This window comes from Ranitomeya variabilis, chromosome 3, assembly GCF_051348905.1.
Source record: "Ranitomeya variabilis isolate aRanVar5 chromosome 3, aRanVar5.hap1, whole genome shotgun sequence".
NCBI classification, from domain to species: Eukaryota; Metazoa; Chordata; class Amphibia; order Anura; family Dendrobatidae; genus Ranitomeya; species Ranitomeya variabilis.
The window spans coordinates 624,035,881-624,057,334 of NC_135234.1; the positions used below are offsets into that span (position 1 = coordinate 624,035,881).

The 21,454-nt window shown below is 44.2% G+C and overlaps 1 protein-coding gene across 3 annotated transcripts in view; it reads right to left on the reverse strand.

Moving 5' to 3' along the window:
* CCNT1 (cyclin T1) overlaps positions 1-21,454 on the reverse strand; it is a 95,076-nt gene that overhangs the window by 42,916 nt on the left and 30,706 nt on the right. For all 3 annotated transcript variants that reach the window (XM_077297453.1, XM_077297451.1, XM_077297452.1), the window contains one exon: positions 18,904-19,032. In XM_077297453.1, the coding sequence (XP_077153568.1) occupies positions 18,904-19,032 (129 nt within the window). The remainder of the gene's footprint in view (positions 1-18,903; positions 19,033-21,454) is intronic.

Sequence of the window (21,454 nt, forward strand, 5' to 3'; positions counted from 1 at the left end):
CCCCTGCTTTGAGGTGGGCTCCAGCGGTGAGCCCACCTCAAAGCCGCGACATGTCAGCTGTTTTGTACAGCTGACATGTGCGCACAATGAGCGCGAGCGGAATCGCGATCCGCCCGCGCCCATTAACTAGTTAAATGCCACCGTCAAGCGCTGACAGCGGCATTTAACTAGCGCTCCCGGGCGTGCGGCCGGAAGTGCTCGCACCGCTGACCCCCGTCACATGATGGGGGGTCATCGGTGCATTGCCACAACAACCAGAGGTCTCCTTGAGACCTCTATGGTTGTTGATGGCCGATTGCTTTGAGCGCCACCCTGTGGTCAGCGTTCAAAGTACACCTGCATTTCTGCTACATAGAGGTGATCTGTGCTTCACCTCTATGTAGCAGAGGCGATTGTGTAGTGCATGCTTCTAGCCTCCTATGGAGGCTATTGAAGCATGCCAAAATTTTTTAAAAAAAGTGTTTAAAAATATAAAAAAAATAAAAAATATATAAAAGTTCAAATCACCCCCCTTTCGCCCCAATCAAAATAAAACAATTAAAAAAAAATCAAACATACACATACTTGGTATCGCCGCATTCAGAAACACCCGATCTATCAATAAAAACAAAGGATTAACTTGACCGCTAAATGGCGTAGCGAGAAAAAAAAATCAAAACGCCAAAATTACGTTTTTTTGGTCACCGCAACGGGTGATCAAAAGAACGTATCTACACCAAAATGGTATCATTAAAAACGCCAGCTCGGCACGCAAAAAATAAGCCCTCACGTGACCCCAGATCACGAAAAATGGAGACACTGCGGGTATCGGAAAATCGCACAATTTTTTTTTTTTTTTAGCAAACTTTGGAATTTTTTTTCACCACTTAGATAAAAAATAACCTAGACATGTTAGGTGTCTATGAACTCGTAATGACCTGGACAATCATAATGGCAGGGTAGTTTTAGCATTTGGTGAACCTAGCAAAAAAGCCAAACAAAAAACAAGTGTGAGATTGCACTTTTTTTGCAATTTCATCAGGCTTGGAATTTTTTTCCCATTTTCTGTTACACAGCATGGTAAAACCAATAGTATCGTTCAAAAGTACATCTCGTCCCGCAAAAAATAAGCCTTCACATGGCCATATTGACGGAAAAATAAAAAAGTTATGGCTTTGGGAAGGAGGGGAGCGAAAAACGAAAACAAAAAAACGGAAAAAGCTCCGGGGGTGAAGGGGTTAAAAACAGACAACTTCTTGAATAGATAATATATATTTGTAGTTGGTGTCTGGTTAAAAAGATGAACACCACCAAAAAGGGGAACAAACAGTATTCAAAATTGCAAACTGTGGATATGATTTTCATCATTTTACTCAATGGATGTATCAGAAGAGTTAAGGGGGTGCTCCTATCTGAATCCCCGACTGACTCATGATTGAGGAGCCGAAACCTCATGCGAACCTGCCTGCAAGGATTTCTGAAAAATATGATTACAAGTCTAAGGTGGTAGCTATATTTAACACTAATATTAGGATAAAATGTTGTAGGTCAGGGCAGCAATATTTCCATTTTCTATGACAATGAATAGATCAGCATATTACAAGATCTTCCAACATTTTTTAAAGGAAATCTGTCACCCCATTTTTCGCATGTAAGCTGCAGCCACCGGCATCAGGGGCTTATCTACAGCATTCTGTAATGCTGTAGATAAGCCCCCCCGATGTAACCTGAAAGATAAGAAAAACAAGTTAAGGCCCCGTCTCACATAGCGATTTACCAACGATCACGACCAGCGATACGACCTGGCCGTGATCGTTGGTAAGTCGTTGTGTGGTCGCTGGGGAGCTGTCACACAGACAGCTCTCTCCAGCGACCAACGATCAGGGGAACGACTTCGGCATCGTTGAAACTGTCTTCAACGATGCCGAAGTCCCCCTGCAGCACCCGGGTAACCAGGGTAAACATCGGGTTACTAAGCGCAGGGCCGCGCTTAGTAACCCGATGTTTACCCTGGTTACCAAAAAAAACAAACAGTACATACTCACCATCTGATGTCCGTCAGGTCCCTTGCCGTCTGCTTCCTGCTCTGACTGAGTGCCGCCGTACAGTGAGAGCAGAGTGCAGCGGTGACGTCACTGCTGTGCTGTGCTCTCACTGTACGGCGGCACTCAGTCAGAGCAGGAAGCAGACGGCAAGGGACCTGACGGACATCAGATGGTGAGTATGTACTGTTTGTTTCTTTTTACATTTACGCTGGTAACCAGGGTAAACATCGGGTTACTAAGCGCGGCCCTGCGCTTAGTAACCCGATGTTTACCCTGGTTACCAGTGAAGACATCGCTGGATCGGTGTCACACACACCGATTCAGCGATGTCAGCGGGACCTCAACGACCAAAAAAAGGTCCAGGCCATTCCGACACGACCAGCGATCTCGCAGCAGGGGCCTGGTCGCTGGTACGTGTCACACATAGCGAGATCGCTACTAAGGTCGCTGTTGCGTCACAAAACTTGTGACTCAGCAGCGACCTCGCTAGCGATCTCGCTATGTGAGACGGGGCCTTTAGATTATACTCACCCAGGGGCGGTCCCGCTGCCTCCCATCTTCATGCGATGACGTCCTCTTCCTTGCTTCTGTCGCGGCTCCTGCCCTGCACTGATTTGCCCTGTTGAGGGCAGAGCACAGTACTGCAGTGTGCAGGTGCCGTGAAACGTCACAGAGGCCCGATGCCTGCGCACTGCAGTACTTTACGCTGCCCTCAACAGGGCAAATCAGAACGCCTTCGCAGGAGCCGCGACAGAACTAAGGAAGAGGACGTCATTGCATGAAGATGGGAGCTGCCAGTCCCAGACTGCGACGCCCATCGGACCCGAACCGAACCGTGACCGCACCTGGGTGAGCATAATCTAACGTGTTTATCTGATCTTTCAGGTTACATCGGGAGCTTATCTACAGCATTACAGAATGCTGTAGATAAGCCCCTGATGCCGGTGGCCGCAGCTTATATGCGAAAAATGATGTGACAGATTCCCTTTAATATCTCCAAAATACTATAGGGAAAAAAATGGGAATCTGTAATTTAGAGGTTCTATAGAGATATTATGTTTCCTTAAAAGGAAAAATTGTCTTGTTTCCTTGAAAAGTCAACGGAAAGCAATAAATTGGGGGAATAATTTGGTGCCGCAACCCTGCTTGCCCCATTTCCACCTTTGGTTTTCTTATAAGATAAATAACAGTATGTGACAGTACTGACCAGCTTAAAGTGGTTATGCAGAGGTGATGAAACAAGTGGCCTAGCTCATCTGTTTTTTTCAGAAATAGCACCAATATAGTCCCGGCTCTCTAGTACACTAACTTATCTATTCATGTGAATAAGGCTGGGCTGCAACACCAGGCAAAAGTGGAAGTGTTTCTGGAAGAAAGCAGATGATCTTGTGTAACCCTGGACAACCCCTCAAATACCTGCTACCTACCAGTGTGGCTACGTATTCACACTTTGGGCAGATTTACTAACAAAAAAAATGGAACACTTCTGTCTCAGATTAAGCCAGAATCCGACACACGTCATGTATTTACTATGGGTTTTAGACACTTTATCTTCCTCACTAGACACTTATAAAATACCGAAAACAAAAGAAATAAACCGGAATATAAGTTGGTGTGAATGCAGCGTGTAGTTGCATGTTCACACTGGACACTAAACAGACAAAACCCAAGACAAAAACAAAATGAGCAAATATACTGCAGTAAATAAATATTAAAGGGCACCTGTCAGCAGGATTGTGCTGACTAACCTACAGTGTCAGGTCGGCGCCGTTATACTGATTAAAATGATTCCTCGGTTCATGAATTCCATGTTGTGGTTGTTGTTTAATCTTTATTTGTAGTTTTGAGTTAGGCTGGGTTCACATTGCGTTAATGTGTGCACGCTAACGGACAGCGTTGCACGGCGAAAATGTCGCAATTAACGCCGTGCAACGGGTCCGTTAGCGTGCCCATTGACAGCAATGTAAATTTCTCCTGCAGCGCATCACTAGCGCGTGCCTTTTTCGGCTCGCGCTAGTGATGTGCCGTTCTTCTGTGACGCGCCTCGGACGCTGCTTGCAGCGTCCGCGGCGCGCCCGAGGTCCGTTCCCCGCTCTCGCAGATCGGGGATCTGCGAGAGTGGGGACGTTAACGCGACCCCAAACACGGCCCCTAAATAAACATTGCGTTAGCGCAATCCGCTAGCGCTAGCGCTAAACGGATTGCCCTAACGCAATGTGAACCTAGCCTAAATGATATGCTCGTGCTCCGGGGCGGCCTGTGGGGGTCTTCATGTGGTGCTTAGGTATTCATCAGTATGGCTTCTGACAGGTCACTGATCCCTCACTGACCTGCCCCCTAGTGTAACAAAAAAAAATCAGTTTGAAAATGGCGCTGACCTCAACTGCAAAGTAGCAGCTTTCAGTGATCCGATAGTTGCTACTGTGCCGGAGGCGCCATCTTGCTAGATAAAAAAAAAATGTCCTTCTCCAAAATGGCCTTACTGATGCCTGCGCAGTAGCATCTATCGGATCACCGATAGGGTTAGTGCGCAGGCACGGCTGGCACCATTTTCAAACTGATTTTTTGTTTTAAATGAATTTAAGGATAACATGAAAGAAATGAATTACATACACATTATATATATGATGATGCTAAGGAGCAGGCGCCACCACCGGCACCTGCCTGCAGAAGGGGATTTTTTTTTCAAGATACATGCACCGTATATACTCGAGTATAAGCAGACCCCCCTAATTTTGCCACAAAAAAGCTGGGAAAACTTATTGACTCGAGTATAAGCCTAGGGTGGAAAAATACAGCAGCTACCGGTAAATTTCAAAAATAAAAATAGATACCAATAAAAGTAAAACTAAATGAGATATCAGTAGGTTAAGTGTTTTTGAATATCCATATTGAATCAGGAGCCCCATAAGATGCTCCATACAGTTCATTATGGGCCCCATAAGATGCTCCATATTAAAATATGCCCCATATAATGCTGCACAAAGGTTAATAATGGCCCCATAAGATGCCCCATAGACACATTTGCCCCATACAGTACTGCATAAAGGTTAATAAGGGCCCCATAAGATGCTCCATAGAGAAATTTGCCCAATATAATAGTAACATAGTTATTAAGGTTGAAGGAAGACTTTAAGTCCATCTAGTTCAACCCATAGCCTAACCTAACATGCCCTAACATGTTGATCCAGAGGAAGGCAAAAAAACCCATGTGGCAAAGTGTAAGCTCCACATTGGGGAAAAAATTCCTTCCCGACTCCACATGCGGCAACCAGACTAGTTCCCTGGATCAACATCCTATCAAGGAATCTAGTGTATATACCCTGTAACATTATACTTTTCCAGAAAGGTATCCAGTCCCCTCTTAAATTTAAGTAATGAATCACTCATTACAACATCATATGGCAGAGAGTTCCATAGTCTCACTGCTCTTACAGTAAAGAATCCGCGTCTGTTATTATGCTTAAACCTTCTTTCCTCCAGACGTAGAGGATGCCCCCTTGTCCTCGTCTCAGGTCTATGATTAAAAAGATCATCAGAAAGGTCTTTGTACTGTCCCCTCATATATTTATACATTAACATAAGATCACCCCTTAGTCTTCGTTTTTCCAAACTAAATAGCCCCAAGTGTAATAACCTGTCTTGGTATTGCAGACCCCCCAGTCCTCTAATAACCTTGGTCGCTCTTCTCTGCACCCGCTCCAGTTCAGCTACAGTTAGGTCCATATATATTTGGACAGAGACAACATTTTTCCAATTTTGGTTATAAACATTACCACAATGAATTTTAAACAAAACAATTCAGATGCAGTTGAAGTTCAGACTTTCAGCTTTCATTTGAGGGTATCCACATTAAAATTGGATGAAGAGTTTAGGAGTTTCAACTCCTTAACATGTGCCACCCTGTTTTTAAAGGGACCAAAAGTAATTGGACAGATTCAATAATTTTAAATAAAATGTTCATTTCTAGTACTTGGTTGAAAATCCTCTGTTGGCAATGACTGCCTGAAGTCTTGAACTCATGGACATCACCAGACGCTGTGTTTCCTCCTTTTTGATGCTCTGCCAGGCCTTCACTGCAGTGGTTTTCAGTTGCTGTTTGTTTGTGGGCCTTTCTGTCTGAAGTTTAGTCTTTAACAAGTGAAATGCATGCTCAATTGGGTTGAGATCAGGTGACTGACTTGGCCATTCAAGAATATTCCACTTCCTTACTTTAATAAACTCCTGGGTTGCTTTGGCTTTATGTTTTGGGTCATTGTCCATCTGTAGTATGAAACGACGACCAATCAGTTTGGCTGCATTTGGCTGGATCTGAGCACACAGTATGTCTCGGAATACCTCAGAATTCATTCGGCTGCTTCTGTCCCATCTCACATCATCAATAAACACTAGTGACCCAGTGCCACTGGCAGCCATGCATGCCCAAGCCATCACACTGCCTCCGCCGTGTTTTACAGATGATGTGGTATGCTTTGGATAATGAGCTGTACCACGCCTTTGCCATACTTTTCTCTTTCCATCATTCTGGTAGAGGTTGATCTTGGTTTCATCTGTCCAAAGAATGTTCTTCCAGAACTGTGCTGGCTTTTTTAGATGTTTTTTAGCAAAGTTCAGTCTAGCCTTTTTATTCTTGATGCTTATTAGTGGCTTGCACCGTGCAGTGAACCCTCTGTATTTACTTTCATGCAGTCTTCTCTTTATGGTAGATTTGGATATTGATACGCCTACCTCCTGGAGGGTGTTGTTCACTTGGTTGGCTGTTGTGAATGGTTTTCTCCTCACCATGGAGATTATTCTGCGATCATCCACCACTGTTGTCTTCCGTGGGCGCCCAGGTCTCTTTGCATTGATGAGTTCACCAGTGCTTTCTTTCTTTCTCAGGATGTACCAAACTGTAGATTTTGCCACTCCTACTATTGTAGCAATTTCTCGGATGTGTTTTTTCTGTTTTCGCAGCTTAAGGATGGCTTGATTCACCTGCAAGGAGAGCTCCTTTGACCGCATGTTTACTTCACAGCAAAACCTTCCAAATGCAAACACCACACCTCAAATCAACTCCAGGCCCTTTATCTGCTTAATTGAGAATGACATAACGAAGGGATTGCCCACACCTGCCCATGAAATAGCCTTGGAGTCAACTGTCCAATTACTTTTGGTCCCTTTAAAAACAGGGTGGCACATGTTAAGGAGTTGAAACTCCTAAACCCTTCATCCGATTTTAATGTGGATACCCTCAAATGAAAGCTGAAAGTCTGAACTTCAACTGCATCTGAATTGTTTTGTTTAAAATTCATTGTGGTAATGTCTGTAACCAAAATTAGAAAAATGTTGTCTCTGTCCAAATATATATGGACCTAACTGTATGTCTTTCTTATACACCGGAGACCAGAACTGTACACAGTATTCTAAGTGTGGTCGAACTAGTGACTTGTATAGAGGTAAAATTATGTTCTCCTCATGAGCATCTATGCCTCTTTTAATACATCCCATTATTTTATTTGCCTTTGTAGCAGCTGCCTGACACTGGCCACTGAATATGAGTTTGTCATCCATCCATACTCCCAGGTCTTTTTCATTGACGGTTTTGCCCAGAGTTTTAGAATTAAGCACATAGTTATACATCTTATTACTTCTACCCAAGTGCATGACCTTACATTTATCCCCATTAAAGCTCATTTGCCATTTATCAGCCCAAGCTTCTAGTTTACATAAATCATCCTGTAATATGAAATTGTCCTCCTCTGTATTGATTACCCTGCAGAGTTTAGTGTCATCTGCAAATATTGAAATTCTACTCTGTATGCCCCCTACAAGGTCATTAATAAATATGTTAAAAAGAAGAGGGCCCAATTCTGACCCCTGTGGTACCCCACTGCAAACCGCGACCCAGTCCGAGTGTGCTCCATTAATAACCACCCTTTGTTTCCTATCCCTGAGCCAGCTCTTAACCCACTTACACATATTTTCCCCTATCCCCATTATTCTCATTTTATGTATCAACCTTTTGTGTGGCACCGTATCAAAAGCTTTTGAAAAGTCCATATACACTTACGAACACTGGGTTCCCTTGGTCCAGTCCAGAACTTACCTCTTCATAGAAATTGATCAGATTAGTCTGACAGGAACGGTCCCTAGTAAACCCGTGCTGATACTGGGTCATGAGGTTATTCCTCTTCAGATACTCCAGCATAGCATCTCTTTGAATGCCCTCCAGGATTTTACCCACAGTAGAGGTTAAGCTTACTGGCCTATAATTTCCGAGTTCAGTTTTTGTCCCCTTTTTGAATATTAGCACCACATTTGCTATACGCCAGTCCTGTGGTAGAGACCCTGTTATTATGGAGTCTTTAAGGATTAAAAATAATGGTCTATCAATGACTGTACTTTAATTCCTGCAGTACTCGGGGGTGTATCCCATCCGGGCCCGGAGATTTGTCAATTTTAGTGATTTTTAGACGCCGCCGTACTTCCTGCTGGGTTAAGCAGGTGACACTTAATGGGGAATTTTTGTTATCACTGATCATATTGTCTGTCATGGAATTTTCTTGTGTACATACTGATGAAAAAAAGTCATTTAGCATATTGGCTTTTTCCTCGTCCTTATCCACCATTTCACCCAGACTATTTTTAAGGGGGATAAAGAATATTTTGGGATTATATTTACTCTCTCTGTCAATGAGTCTCTCTATCTCAATCTTTGCTGCCTTGATTTGCTTTTTACAGAATTTATTTAATTTTCTGTATTTATTTAATGCCTCATCACTACCTACTTCCTTTAATTCTTTAAATGCTTTCTTTTTGCTGCACAAATGTTGATTATGGTCCCATAAGATGCTCCATAGAGATATTTGCCCCATATAGTGCTGGACAAACGTTGATTATGGCCCCATAAGATGCTCCATAAAGATATTTGCCCCATATAATGCTGCACAAACGTTGATTATGGCCCCATAAGATGCTCTATAAAGATATTTGCCCCATTAGTGTGGCACAAACGTTGAATATGGCCCCATAAGATGCTCCATAGAGATATTTGCCCCATATAGTGCTGCACAAACGTTGAATATGGCCCCGTAAGATGCTCCATAGATATTTTCCCCATATAGTGCTGCACAAACATTGAATATGGCCCAATAAGATGCTCCATAGAGATATTTGCCCCATATGCTGTTGCTGCAATAATAAAAAAAAAAAATGACATACTCACATCTCGTCGCTCAGGCCCCCGGCAATTGCAATACTCACCGATCCTCGTTCCGACGCCGCTGTGTCTTCCGCGTCCTCTGCACTAACGTTCAGACAGAGAGCACGGACTAACCACGTCATCGCGCCCTCTGACCTGAGCGTCACTGCAGAGGACACAGAAGACGGAGCGGTGCCTGGAACGAGGAAAGGTGAATATCGCGCACTGCTCCCCCTCCCTATTATACTCACCTGCTCCTGGCGCTGTCCCTGCATCTCCGGGCGCTGACAGCTTCTTCCAGCGTTGAGCGGTCACCGTTACCGCTCATTACAGTAATGAATATGCGGCTCCACCCCTATGGGAGTGGAGTCGCGTCCATATTCATTACTGTAATGAGCGGTACCATGTGACCGCTCAATACAGGAAGAAGCTGTCAGCGCCCGGAGACCGGAGATGCAGGGACAGCACCAGGAGCAGGTGAGTATGTCACAGCCGCCGCTCCCCCTCCGACCCCCCTAGGACAATGACTCAAGTATAAGCAGAGGGGCACTTTCAGCCTACAAAAAAGGGGCTGAAAATCTCAGCTTATACTCAATTATATACGATATATATATATATATATATATATATATATATATATATATATATACATACACACACACGCACACGCACACACACACGCACGCACACACACACACACGCACACACACACACTACCTTTCAAAAGTTTAGGGTCACCCAGACAATTTTGTGTTTTCCATGAAAACTCATACTTTTATTAATCAAATGAGTTGCCATATGAATTAAAAATCTAGTCCAGACATTGACAAGGTTTGAAAAGCAGATTTTTATTTGAAATAATAATTTTCTTCTTCAAACTTTGCTTTCGTCAAAGAATGCTCTCTTTGCAGCAATTACTGCATTGCAGACCTTTGGCATTCTAGAAGGTAATTTGCTGAAGTAATCTGGAGAAATTTTACCCCATGCTTCCAGAAGCCCCTCCCACAAGTTGGTTTGGCTTGATGGGCACTTTTTGTGTACCATACGGCAGGGCTGTGGAGTCGGAGTCGTGGAGTCGGAGTTAGTTTTGGTTGGAGTCAGAGTCGGTAGAAATGTTCCGACTCCAGCTTTAAAAAAAATGTATTAATATTTAATAATTGAACTTTTATATTAATTTTATAAATGTTACTCAAATATATATGTTCTATCAAACTATGAACAATAGTGATAAGCAGTTCTGCTGGAGATAGAGACATTTCTTATTTCTTGTGTCACTGTTCTCCACTGCCCTTATCTAATCTTATACTTGGTTAACCTCATGCTGCCCCAACCCCCCTACTTACAATGTATGAAACTGAAAGTGAAAATTAGTTGCAAATTCTTAGTAGTAAAGCTCCTCCTCTAGACTAGATGTTTACTAGGTGTGCGTCTTCCAAGCATCTCACAGGAAAAACAATTGTCATTTGGATTGTGAATGCAGAATTAAAAACCTGAGAATATCAAAGAAGTGTCACATTAAATCAGCTGTATTTGAACATTTCACCATCACTCAAGATAGAAAACATTATGTCTGTCAGTCTATGACAAATGATCCAGACGAAAACAAATGCTGTGAGGCCAAGATCAGTGCATATTCAGGCAAAGATAAAAATGCTCCTACCAGAGCTTCTAATCTAAAGAGACATTTACAGCGCTTTCATCTAGAAGTACTGAAAGCAGTGGATGAGAAAGACTGCATCCAAACCAATGAACCAGTGCCCAGCTCTTCCAGCCAAACAAAGGAGCAGAGAACTTTGCAGCCATCAGTTGCAAGATATTTTGTCAGTGACAAAGTTACTGTGACAATGACAGTAGATACATTTAAAAAACAGATCATAGAGCTTGTTGTAAAGGATAGTGTGCCTATTTCATTATTTTCATGACCAGCTTTTATGTGTCTGAATGGGGAAATGGCCCGCAAGCTTGGTCTTTCTCTGGAGAGAGAGAGAGTATTAGAAAATTAGTAATCAAAGAAGCTTTTAAAGGGCCACTGTCACCCCCCTCCAGCCGTTATAAACTAAAAGAGCCACCTTGTGCAGCAGTAATGCTGCATTCTAACAAGGTGGCTCTTTTAGTTTTAGGTTCAAGCATACCCCAAATAAACCGTTTTTATACTTAGCCACAATTCCTGTCTCTAGCCACGTAGGCGGGTCCTCACTCCCCAGCTTGGCCAGCTCCTCTGCCGTCACTCACATCTTCCTGCGCTTTCGGCGCCGCCCCCTCAGCGCTGTTATCGTTTCAAATCCGGCGCCTGCGCTGTGTACTGGTGTCCTGCGCAGACGCAGTAAGCTCTGGCCGTCTGATGTAATGGCTGATACCAGAGAACAAAAGACATCCACAGAACACCAGGATGGATCTGCTGCACAGCAAATAGCTGTAGGACCTGCGATGATGTCACTGCCATGTGATTGCCCTAATCACATGGCAGTGACATCATCACAGGTCCTACAGCTATTTGCTGTGCAGCAGATCCATCCTTGTGTTCTGTGGATGTCTTTTGTTCTCTTGTATCAGCCATTACATCAGACGGCCAGAGCTTACTGCGTCTGCGCAGGACACCAGTACACAGCGCAGGCGCCGGATTTGAAACGATAACAGCGCTGAGGGGGGCGGCGCCGAAAGCGCAGGAAGATGTGAGTGACAGCAGAGGAGCTGGCCAAGCTGGGGAGTGAGGACCCGCCTACGTGGCTAGAGACAGGACTTGTGGCTAAGTATAAAAACGTTTTATTTGGGGTATGCTTGAACCTAAAACTAAAAGAGCCACCTTGTTAGAATGCAGCATTACTGCTGCACAAGGTGGCTCTTTTAGTTTATAACGGCTGGAGGGGGGTGACAGTGGCCCTTTAAACAAAAGGAAGAACTTAAAAAAAACTCTCAAGGGACGCTTTCTGTTTCTTAAAATGGATGCCTGCACACGTCACAGAGTGAACTATTTTGCCATCAATGTCCGATTTGTTTGTGACAAAAATGAAATAGTTACCAAGACATTGGCAGTAAAAGACATCAAAGATCATCACACCAGTGAGTTTCTCCAGGTCTTGGTGGAAAAGGTTCTGCAAGACTATGAACTTAAAAAAGAGCAAGTTCTTTCTGTCGTAACTGACAATGCTTCAAATATGATAAGTACTATTAAGCTAATGAATGAGAGTAATGATGGTGACCAGCAGCTAGAAGAACATTCTGGGTCCACAGACACAGAAATGTTTGAAATAGAGGAACACAGTATTGTAACTGAGGAGCAAACTGAAGTTGCTTCAGATGAACAGCAACATGATAGTTTAGATGATCTTGTTGAAACTGTGTCAATACGTTCTTTCATTCATCACATGCGCTGTGTTGTGCATACGCTACAGCTGGCTATAAGAGACAGTCTGCAAGAAGGACATGCTGCTGCACTGATTGGCAAGGTGAGAAAATTGGCTACTGTTGCCAGAACCCCTAAAGTTGACTCAATTTTGAAGAGACGAGCTGGAAAAGGGGCAATTATTGATCAAGCCACACGATGGGGCAGTTATTTACTTAATGATTCAGAGCTTGGTTGAACTGAAAACCTTTCTTGTAGACATGGCTAACCCTCAACTGACGCTAAATGAAAGTCAGTGGAATCAGGTGACTGAGTTGGAAAAATTGCTAGAGCACCCATTTACAGTGACTAAAAAATTACAAGCAGAGGACTTAACTCCAGGTATTTTTTTAAAGGAGTGGAAGAACCTGATGTTTCGCCTGTCCCAAAGAGGAGGGTTAATTGCAAATGGCATTGCTACATCAATGAAACGGATAGAGGAGCTACTATTACAAAATAACATTCTTTTGGCAGCTGTTTATGTAGACCCAATGCATCGGATTTTTCTAGATGATCAACAGCTAACTAAAGGAAAAGAAGCTCTGTTTGAAATAGCAGTAAGGATGAAAGGGTTGCAGAACAGTCAGGAGGAACAAGAAGAATTTGGTCGTCCTGCCACATCTTCACCCTCCTCAACTGATGAAGAATTTAATTTCGAAAAATATTTGGATCACAAGGACCGTGCAAAGCGTTCCCGCATAGAAGAAGAGTCATCCCCATCAAAGAACACAGCCAGTACATTTCAGCAGAATTTTTCATGTGCACTAAAAGAAATTGAGAAATTTGACCGTTCATCAATAATAACAGTGCAACAAGCGATTCTTCTGTATCCTGACATTGTCAGAGATGTTACCCGAGTGGTTACTGCTTTGCCACCAACCCAAGTTAGTGTAGAGAGGTTGTTCTCTGCTCTCAAAATAATTAGATCAGATTTGAGGGCATCCATGAAGGAGGATCTGACAGAGGCAATACTTTTTCTGAGGACAAATTTATAGATTTCTTCTTATTAACTACATAACAGTGATAATTGCATATTTACTTACAAGAGTTTAGAAAAGTTTATAAAAGTTATTTGCTATATTCTAACTGTATTCTAATAACTATAGTTTTTGCTCTAAGTGGTCTGATTACTTATATGATGGTGAGAAACTGAATAAGCACGATGTTAATATTTTACAACAGTAAATTTATTGTTGGCCATTTATGAAGGAGTCGGAGCCGGAGTCGGAACCTGATAAAATCCAGGAGTCGGAGTCGCAACTATGGCTTACCGACTCCACAGCCCTGATGAAGACCCCCCCAGGCCCGCCCTGGAGCACAAGCATATAATTTACTCAAAACTGAAAATAAAGATTAAACAACAACCACAAGACGGATTTCATCAACCAAGATTATCATTTTAAATCAGAATAACGGCGCCAATCTGACACTGTTTGCTGGTTACTCAGCTTAATCCTGCTGACAGGTTCCCTTTAAGGATGGTCCTATCTTCTAGTATTAAAACCTTATCTTTTTATCAAAAAATATGTTAACCAAGTACCCTATAGTATTTTCATGCACTATTGCTATTTTTTACGGCAGGGTATTTTCTTGTTGTCTTGGGTTTTGACACTTTTATAAAATGTTTACAAATGTGGTCTGGCTAAATGTATTATTAACTACACCTTTCCGACATCAGGCGTAATAGTACACCGATGTCGGACACCCTGCCTTTGATGTGGGCTCCGGTGGTGAGCCCACATCTTTTCCGGCACATGTCAGCTGTTTTCAACAGCTGACATGTGCCGCTAACAGCTGTGGGTGGAATCGTGATCCACCTGCCACTGTTAACCCGTTAAATGTCGGATGATGGGAGCAGTAGTCCCATCATCTAACACCAGTTACCGGAGGTAAACTTTATACCTCCGATCACAGCTATGCGCTCACGCTGTCTTTTGAACAGTTGGGAATCGCGGCTGTCTGACCGGCGGAGATGATTTCACCGCCGATCAGAAGCGGTGTTTGCCGCGATGTTATGCACATGACAGTGTGACAAACACCCGATGAACGAGCAACCGAACCAGAACAGTAACTCAGACTACCTAGAGAAGTCCGTCTTCGGTGTCTGTGCCCAAACAGTAGGTGTTTGGAACGGACACCAAACTTTACTGTTCGGGTTCGCCCATGTCTAGTATTTAAGTGTTGCAATTCTGACATTTTTAATATTTTTCTCTGTGATATTTACCGATTCGATTAATTAGTTTTATATTTTGATAAATCGGACTTTTATGGATACATTTATACCAAATATGTATATTTTTTAAGTAACTATTTTAAATGGAAATAAGGAATAAGATTCTAACTTTCATGTATTTTTTACCTTTTCTTTTTTTAGTTTTATTAGTCTGCTTATGGGACTTGAACCTGTGATAGTCTCAATGCTTATATTATTATGTCAGCAGAAAGGAAATAAAGTAGCCAGGTAGTGAAGTGGTCAAAAAAGGTGGTGGCTGGCCCTGGGGGGCGGTAAATGATAGCTGATTGGAGGGGGAGTAGATGCACACAGAGTGCACCTCAACAGAGGGTGGCAGTGAAATTTGGGTGAAGGAACAGTTATCTGACAGGAGAAAACCAACTAATGACCTATTAACTGCCAAAGCCAAGTGACACTACTCTGTCCTCCTCCTCCTAGACCTGTCCTCTGCCTTTGACACAGTGGACCATTCCCTACTATTACAGACCCTCTCATCTCTTGGCATCACTGACTTGGCCCTGTCTTGGATTTCGTCGTACCTAACAGACTGGACATTTAGCGTCTCCCACTCGCACACCACCCCTTCACCTCGCCCCCTATTTGTCAGAGTCCAGCAAGGTTCAGTCCTAGGGCCCCTGCTCTTCTCCATCTATACCTTTGGCCTCGGACAGCTCATAGAGTCCCATGGATTTCAGAACCATCTCTATGCTGACGTCACGACACACAGATCTACATCTCTGGACCAGATAGCACCTCCCTGCTAACCACAATACCTCAATGTCTGTCCTATTTTATCCTTCTTCTCCGTTAGATTTCTAAAACTTAATATGGACAAAACAGAATTCATCATCTTTCCCCCATCTCACTCGACTCCCCCAACAGACCTATCCATTAAAGTACCTTTGGGGTAATCCTTGACACTGATCTCTCATTCAAACCACATATCCAAGCCCTTTCCACTTCCTGCAGACTTCAACTCAAAAATATTTCCGGTATCCATACATTCCTAAACCAAGAATCTGCAAAAACCCTGGTCTATGCCCTCATCATCTGCCGCCTTGACTACTGCAACCTCCTGCTCTGTGGCCTACCTTCGAACACTCTCGCACCCCTCCAATCTATTCTAAACTCTGCTGCCCGACTAATCCACCTGTCCCCCCACTATTCCCCGGTCTCTCCCCTCTGTCAATCCCAGCACTGGCTCCCCATTACCTAACGACTCCAGTTCGAAACCCTAACCATGGCATACAAAGCCATCCACAACCTGTCTCCTCCATACATCTGTGACATGGTCTACCAGTACTTACCTGCACGCAACCTCCGATCCTCACAAGATCTCCTTCTCTACTCCCCTCTTATCTCCTCTACCCACAATCGCATACAAAATTTCTCCCCCGCGCATCACCACTACTCTGGAACTCTCTACTCCAACACATCAGACTCTCGCCTATCATGGAAACCTGCAAAAAGAACCTGAAGACCTACCTCTTCCAACAAGCCTACAACCTGCAGTAACCACAGATCGACCAAACCGCTGCACGACCAGCTCTACCCTCGCCTACTGTATTCTCACCCATCCCTTGTAGATTGTGAGCCCTCGCGGGCAGGGTCCTCTCTCCTTATGTACCAGTTGTGACTTGTATTGATTAAGATTATTGTACTTGGCTACCCATTCGCTACAGGGTCCAGTATAAACTCATCTCTCTCACCCACAAAGCTCTCCACAGTTCTGCACCACCTTATATCTCCTCACTCATCTCTGTCTATCGCCCTACATGTGCCCTCCATTCTACAAATGACCTAAGACTAACCTCCCCCGTAATCCGAATCTCGCACCTCCGTCTCCAAGACTTCTCTCGTGTTGCGCCAGCTCTCTGGAATGCACTTCCCCAGACGATCAGACTGATACCTAGCCCCGACCTATTCAAGTGCGCTTTGAAAACCTATCTCTTCAAACAAGCCTACCACATCAACTACTCAGTAAACTAACTTTGCCCTGTTCCCTCCTTCCAAATATTATTCGGAATCTGCACCCTACTATTCATCTGTCTCCACACCCTCCATGCACACGATAACTGCACTTGATACTTGACTATTGCACTTAAACACACAGGCTGATGACCGGATCATGCAGCTTTATATAAAAATCCCTATTTATTATAATTACCAGACCTGAAATAACAAGCACTTTTCACCTATTGTGTCCCCCCATTTCCTTGTAGATTGTAAGCTTGCGAGCAGGGACCTCACTCCTAATGTCACTGTTTAAATTGTCTTAACTTGTATTGAATTTATTGTCTGTACAACGTAATTGTAAAGACAATACGTAATTACGTAATTGTAAAGTGCTGCGGAATATGTTGGCACTATATAAATAAAAATTATTATTATTTATTATTACTTGTTTTTTTATTATGTATACCCCTCCTCACATGTAAAACGTCATAGAATAAATGGTGCTATAATAATAAATAATAAAAATAATAATGGAGCACCATAATGACAGGTATGGGGGACCCCTGGCTGTCATAGTAACCTGTTAGTACACTACAATCACTTCAATGAGAGTACTGAACAGACCAAATCCCCCTCCCCCTTTAAATGCCGCTGTTATATATTGCAGCTTAACCCGATGCTGTTAGACGCAGATGATGGCTGAATAACAAAGCCATGATATGCCAGGAATGGGGTGAGCTAATCCTTTAAGCCTGTAACATACCCCTGGACCGCATATGTTACAGCAGATTTTTTGAAAAGTAACTCAGCCCCATTGTATACATTAGTAAACATACTGCACTCAGAGTAAGTGCTGCGAGAGCCCTTAAGCAGGCTCCTATGTAATTAGCACTATGCAAACCGGTACTGGACCAGAAGTCTTTGTAATGACTCCTGGATCTTTGCAGTGCATGTAGAATAATGCAGGTATTAGCAAACACTGACAGCAACAACCTTCCTTTTTTGTATAATGTACACTACAAAGGCGATTTTTGTTAAAGGGCCACTGTCACCCCCCTCCAGCCGTTATAAACTAAAAGAGCCACCTTGTGCAGCAGTAATGCTGCATTCTAACAAGGTGGCTCTTTTAGTTTTTGGTTCAAGTATTCCGAAAATAAAGCATTTTGAAACTTAGTCAAAATACCTGTCTTTAGACAGGGAGGCGGGTCCTCACTCCCCAGCTTCAACCGCTACTCTGCTGTCACTCCAATCTTCAGGCGATTTCGGCGCCGCCCCCTCAGCGCTGTTTACGCTTCAAAACCGGCGCCTGCGCTGTGTGCTACTGTGCTGCGCAGGCGCAGTAAGCTCTGGCCGTCTGACGTCCCAGCCAGGCTTGCAGACTGCGCGGGCAGTGCGGCCACCCACCTTTGGAATCCCAGCCCTGCACTGTGTGTTATGCATTATGCACAGTGCGGGGCTGGGATTCCAAAGGTGGGTGGCCGCACTGCTCGCACAGGCGCAGTCTGCAAGCCTGGCTGGGACGTCAGACGGCCAGAGCTTACTGCGCCTGCGCAGCACAGTAGTACACAGCGCAAGCGCCGGTTTTGAAGCGTAAACAGTGCTGAGGGGGCGGCGCCGAAATCGCCTGAAGATTGGAGTGACGGCAGAGTAGCGGTTGAAGCTGGGGAGTGAGGACCCGCCTCCCTGTCTAAAGACAGGTATTTTGACTAAGTTTCAAAACGCTTTATTTTCGGAATACTTGAACCAAAAACTAAAAGAGCCACCTTGTTAGAATGCAGCATTACTGCTGCACAAGGTGGCTCTTTTAGTTTATAATGGCTGGAGGGGGGTGACAGTGGCCCTTTAAGTATTATTTGGAAACTTTTCCTCACCAAAACAGGAATAACCATCACAGCAGTATTATGTAGTTAGAGAGGGATCTCATGCCATCAAACTCCTGCTGCGCCAAGGTTATTGAAACAATTTTTCAATATGTTGTGAAAAATCAAGTAGTATTTTTACTTAGACATGCAGTTACATGTACACAATACAAATCTCAGCTCAATTACTACATCGGGCTGAAATGTACCATGTACGGCTAGCTTTACATGCTGGAATATTCACATATAACATCACTGTCACATACCTCACTTTGGGTGTCTGGTAGGGGTTCCTGAGCATTAAGACAAGCATGGGCAACCTTGATAACATGCTCCAACTTACGAGGCTGTTCCTCAACCTTAGCCGCTAAAAACAGAGCAGCAGGTGCTACAGTCTGAAGTTATGAAAAAAATACATAATATCTTTAGTCACTTATAAAAGTTATTTATTTACTATAATCACCTGTTATAGAGAAAAAACAAAGGAAACAACTGCATCGCTTCTCATAACAGAAAGTGTATAAAATAATAAGCAGCAGGTTTAAAGAAATAACGATCCTCTTTCCTAGTAGTACACATGGTGTTCAGTACATTGTACAAGTGTATCACCATCTTTGTGCTTATATACATCAAAGGTAATCAATTCATAACTCCTGGTTGCAAATCATTCATCCTCATTTGGTTGGTCTGCTCTCAGATATTATTCTTATTCAAATTTATACACAAAGCATTGCGTTACTTGTCATTTTGGCAAACTTTGTTAACAAATGTCAGGCATACTTTCTCTTATAGTTTGGGAAACCGCAAGCTATTGCGTACACTATAAAATAAAAAGATTTAAGGGGATGGCAACTTTATCTTTAATTTAACAAATGTTTTGAGGACATAATTTTTATCACTTATTAGTTAGGCATTACAGATTCTCGTCTTGTGCTTGTTGCTGCTGCCTTCCTAATTGACTGAACAGCTCTTCTATTTTCAAGCTGACAGCTGGTCAGGAAGCAAGTAAAATAATAACCTTCTCCCTTGCAACGTTCTTCAATTGGATAAGGCTGATGGACAAGTCTGGTCACTGGAAAAAACCATCAGCAGCTACTCTACAGACAGGAGTGATGTGCAGATTGTTAAACTGAAGACAAAATTGCCAATCCCTTTAAAGGGAACCTGTCACACCCTCCCCCCCCCAGGCGTTTGTAACTAAAAGAGCCACCTTGTGCAGCACTACTGTTGCATTTGGACAAGGTGGCTCTTTTAGTTATGCTCCTTGCACACACTGAAATAAACACATAAAATGTGCCCCCTCATACCGTGAAATCGCCAGGAAGGTGGGACTTTCCTTCCTAATCAGACGCAGCACAGCCGTCATTCATGCCCCCTTGGCACCGGGCGCCGGCTCCTCAGCGTTGTTTGAATCTGTCCCGGCGCCTGCGCTGATGTTATCTCTTGGGCATGCGCAGTTAGCGCTGCCCATCTTCTGACATCATTTGATGTCAGGCTGACTGCGCCTGTGCGGCCGCGCTGCCCGAGATCCCGCCCCGTATTGTCTTCTGATTTATTCACACTGCGGGGCTGGGATTCATGGCCATGCACAGTGCATATCTTCGCCTCTCATCTCCCTCCGCCTTCTTCAGTCTGTGCGGTATCAGCTGATCCCTAAGGGTACCGTCACACATTGAAATTTCCATCGCTACGACGTTACGATTCGTGACGTTCTAGCGATATCGTTACGATATCGCTGTGTCTGACACGCTATTGCGATCAGACACCCTGCTGAGAATCGTACGTCGTAGCAGATCGTTTGGAACTTTCTTTCGTCGCTTGATCACCCGCTGACATCGCTGGATCGTTGTGTGTGACAGCGATCCAGCGATGTCTTCGCTTGTAACCAGGGTAAACATCGGGTAACTAAGCGCAGGGCCGCGCTTAGTAACCCGATGTTTACCCTGGTTACCAGCGTAAACGTAAAAAAACAAACAGTACATACTCACCCGTCGGTGTCCTTCAGGTCCCTTGCCGTCTGCTTCCTGCTCTGAGTGCAGCCGTACAGTGAGAGCAGAGCGCAGCACCGCTGCGCTCTGCTCTCACTTTCCGGCCGGCACTCAGAGCAGGAAGCAGACGGCAAGGGACCTGAAGGACACCGACGGGTGAGTATGTACTGTTTGTTTTTTTACGTTTACGCTGGTAACCAGGGTAAACATCGGGTTACTAAGCGCGGCCCTGCGCTTAGTTACCCGATGTTTACCCTGGTTACCCGGGGACTTCGGCATCGCTCCAGCGCCGTGATTGCAACGTGTGACCGCAGTCTACGACGCTGGAGCGATGATTATACGACGCTGCGACGTCACGAATCGTGCCGTCGCAGCGATGAAAATTTCAATGTGTGACGGTACCCTAAGCGCATTCCACGGCGATTAGGGATCAGCTGACGCCGCACAGTCTGAAGAAGGCGGAGGGAGATGAGTGAGAGGCAAAGATATGCACTGCGCATGCCCATGAATCCCAGCCCCGCAGTGTGAATAAATCAGAAGACACTGCGGGGCGGGATCTTGGGCAGCGCGGCCGCACAGGCGCAGTCAGCCTGACATCAAATGATGTCAGAAGATGGGCAGCGCTAACTGCGCATGCCCAAGAGATAACATAACAGCGCAGGCGCCGGGACAGATTCAAACATCGCTGAGGCGGCGGCGCCTGGCGCCAAGGGGGTATGACGGCTGTGCTGCGTCTGATTTGGAAGGAAATCACCACCGCCTCCCTGGTGATTTCACGGAGCATAACTAAAAGAGCCACCTTGTCCAAATGCAACATTAGTGCTGCACA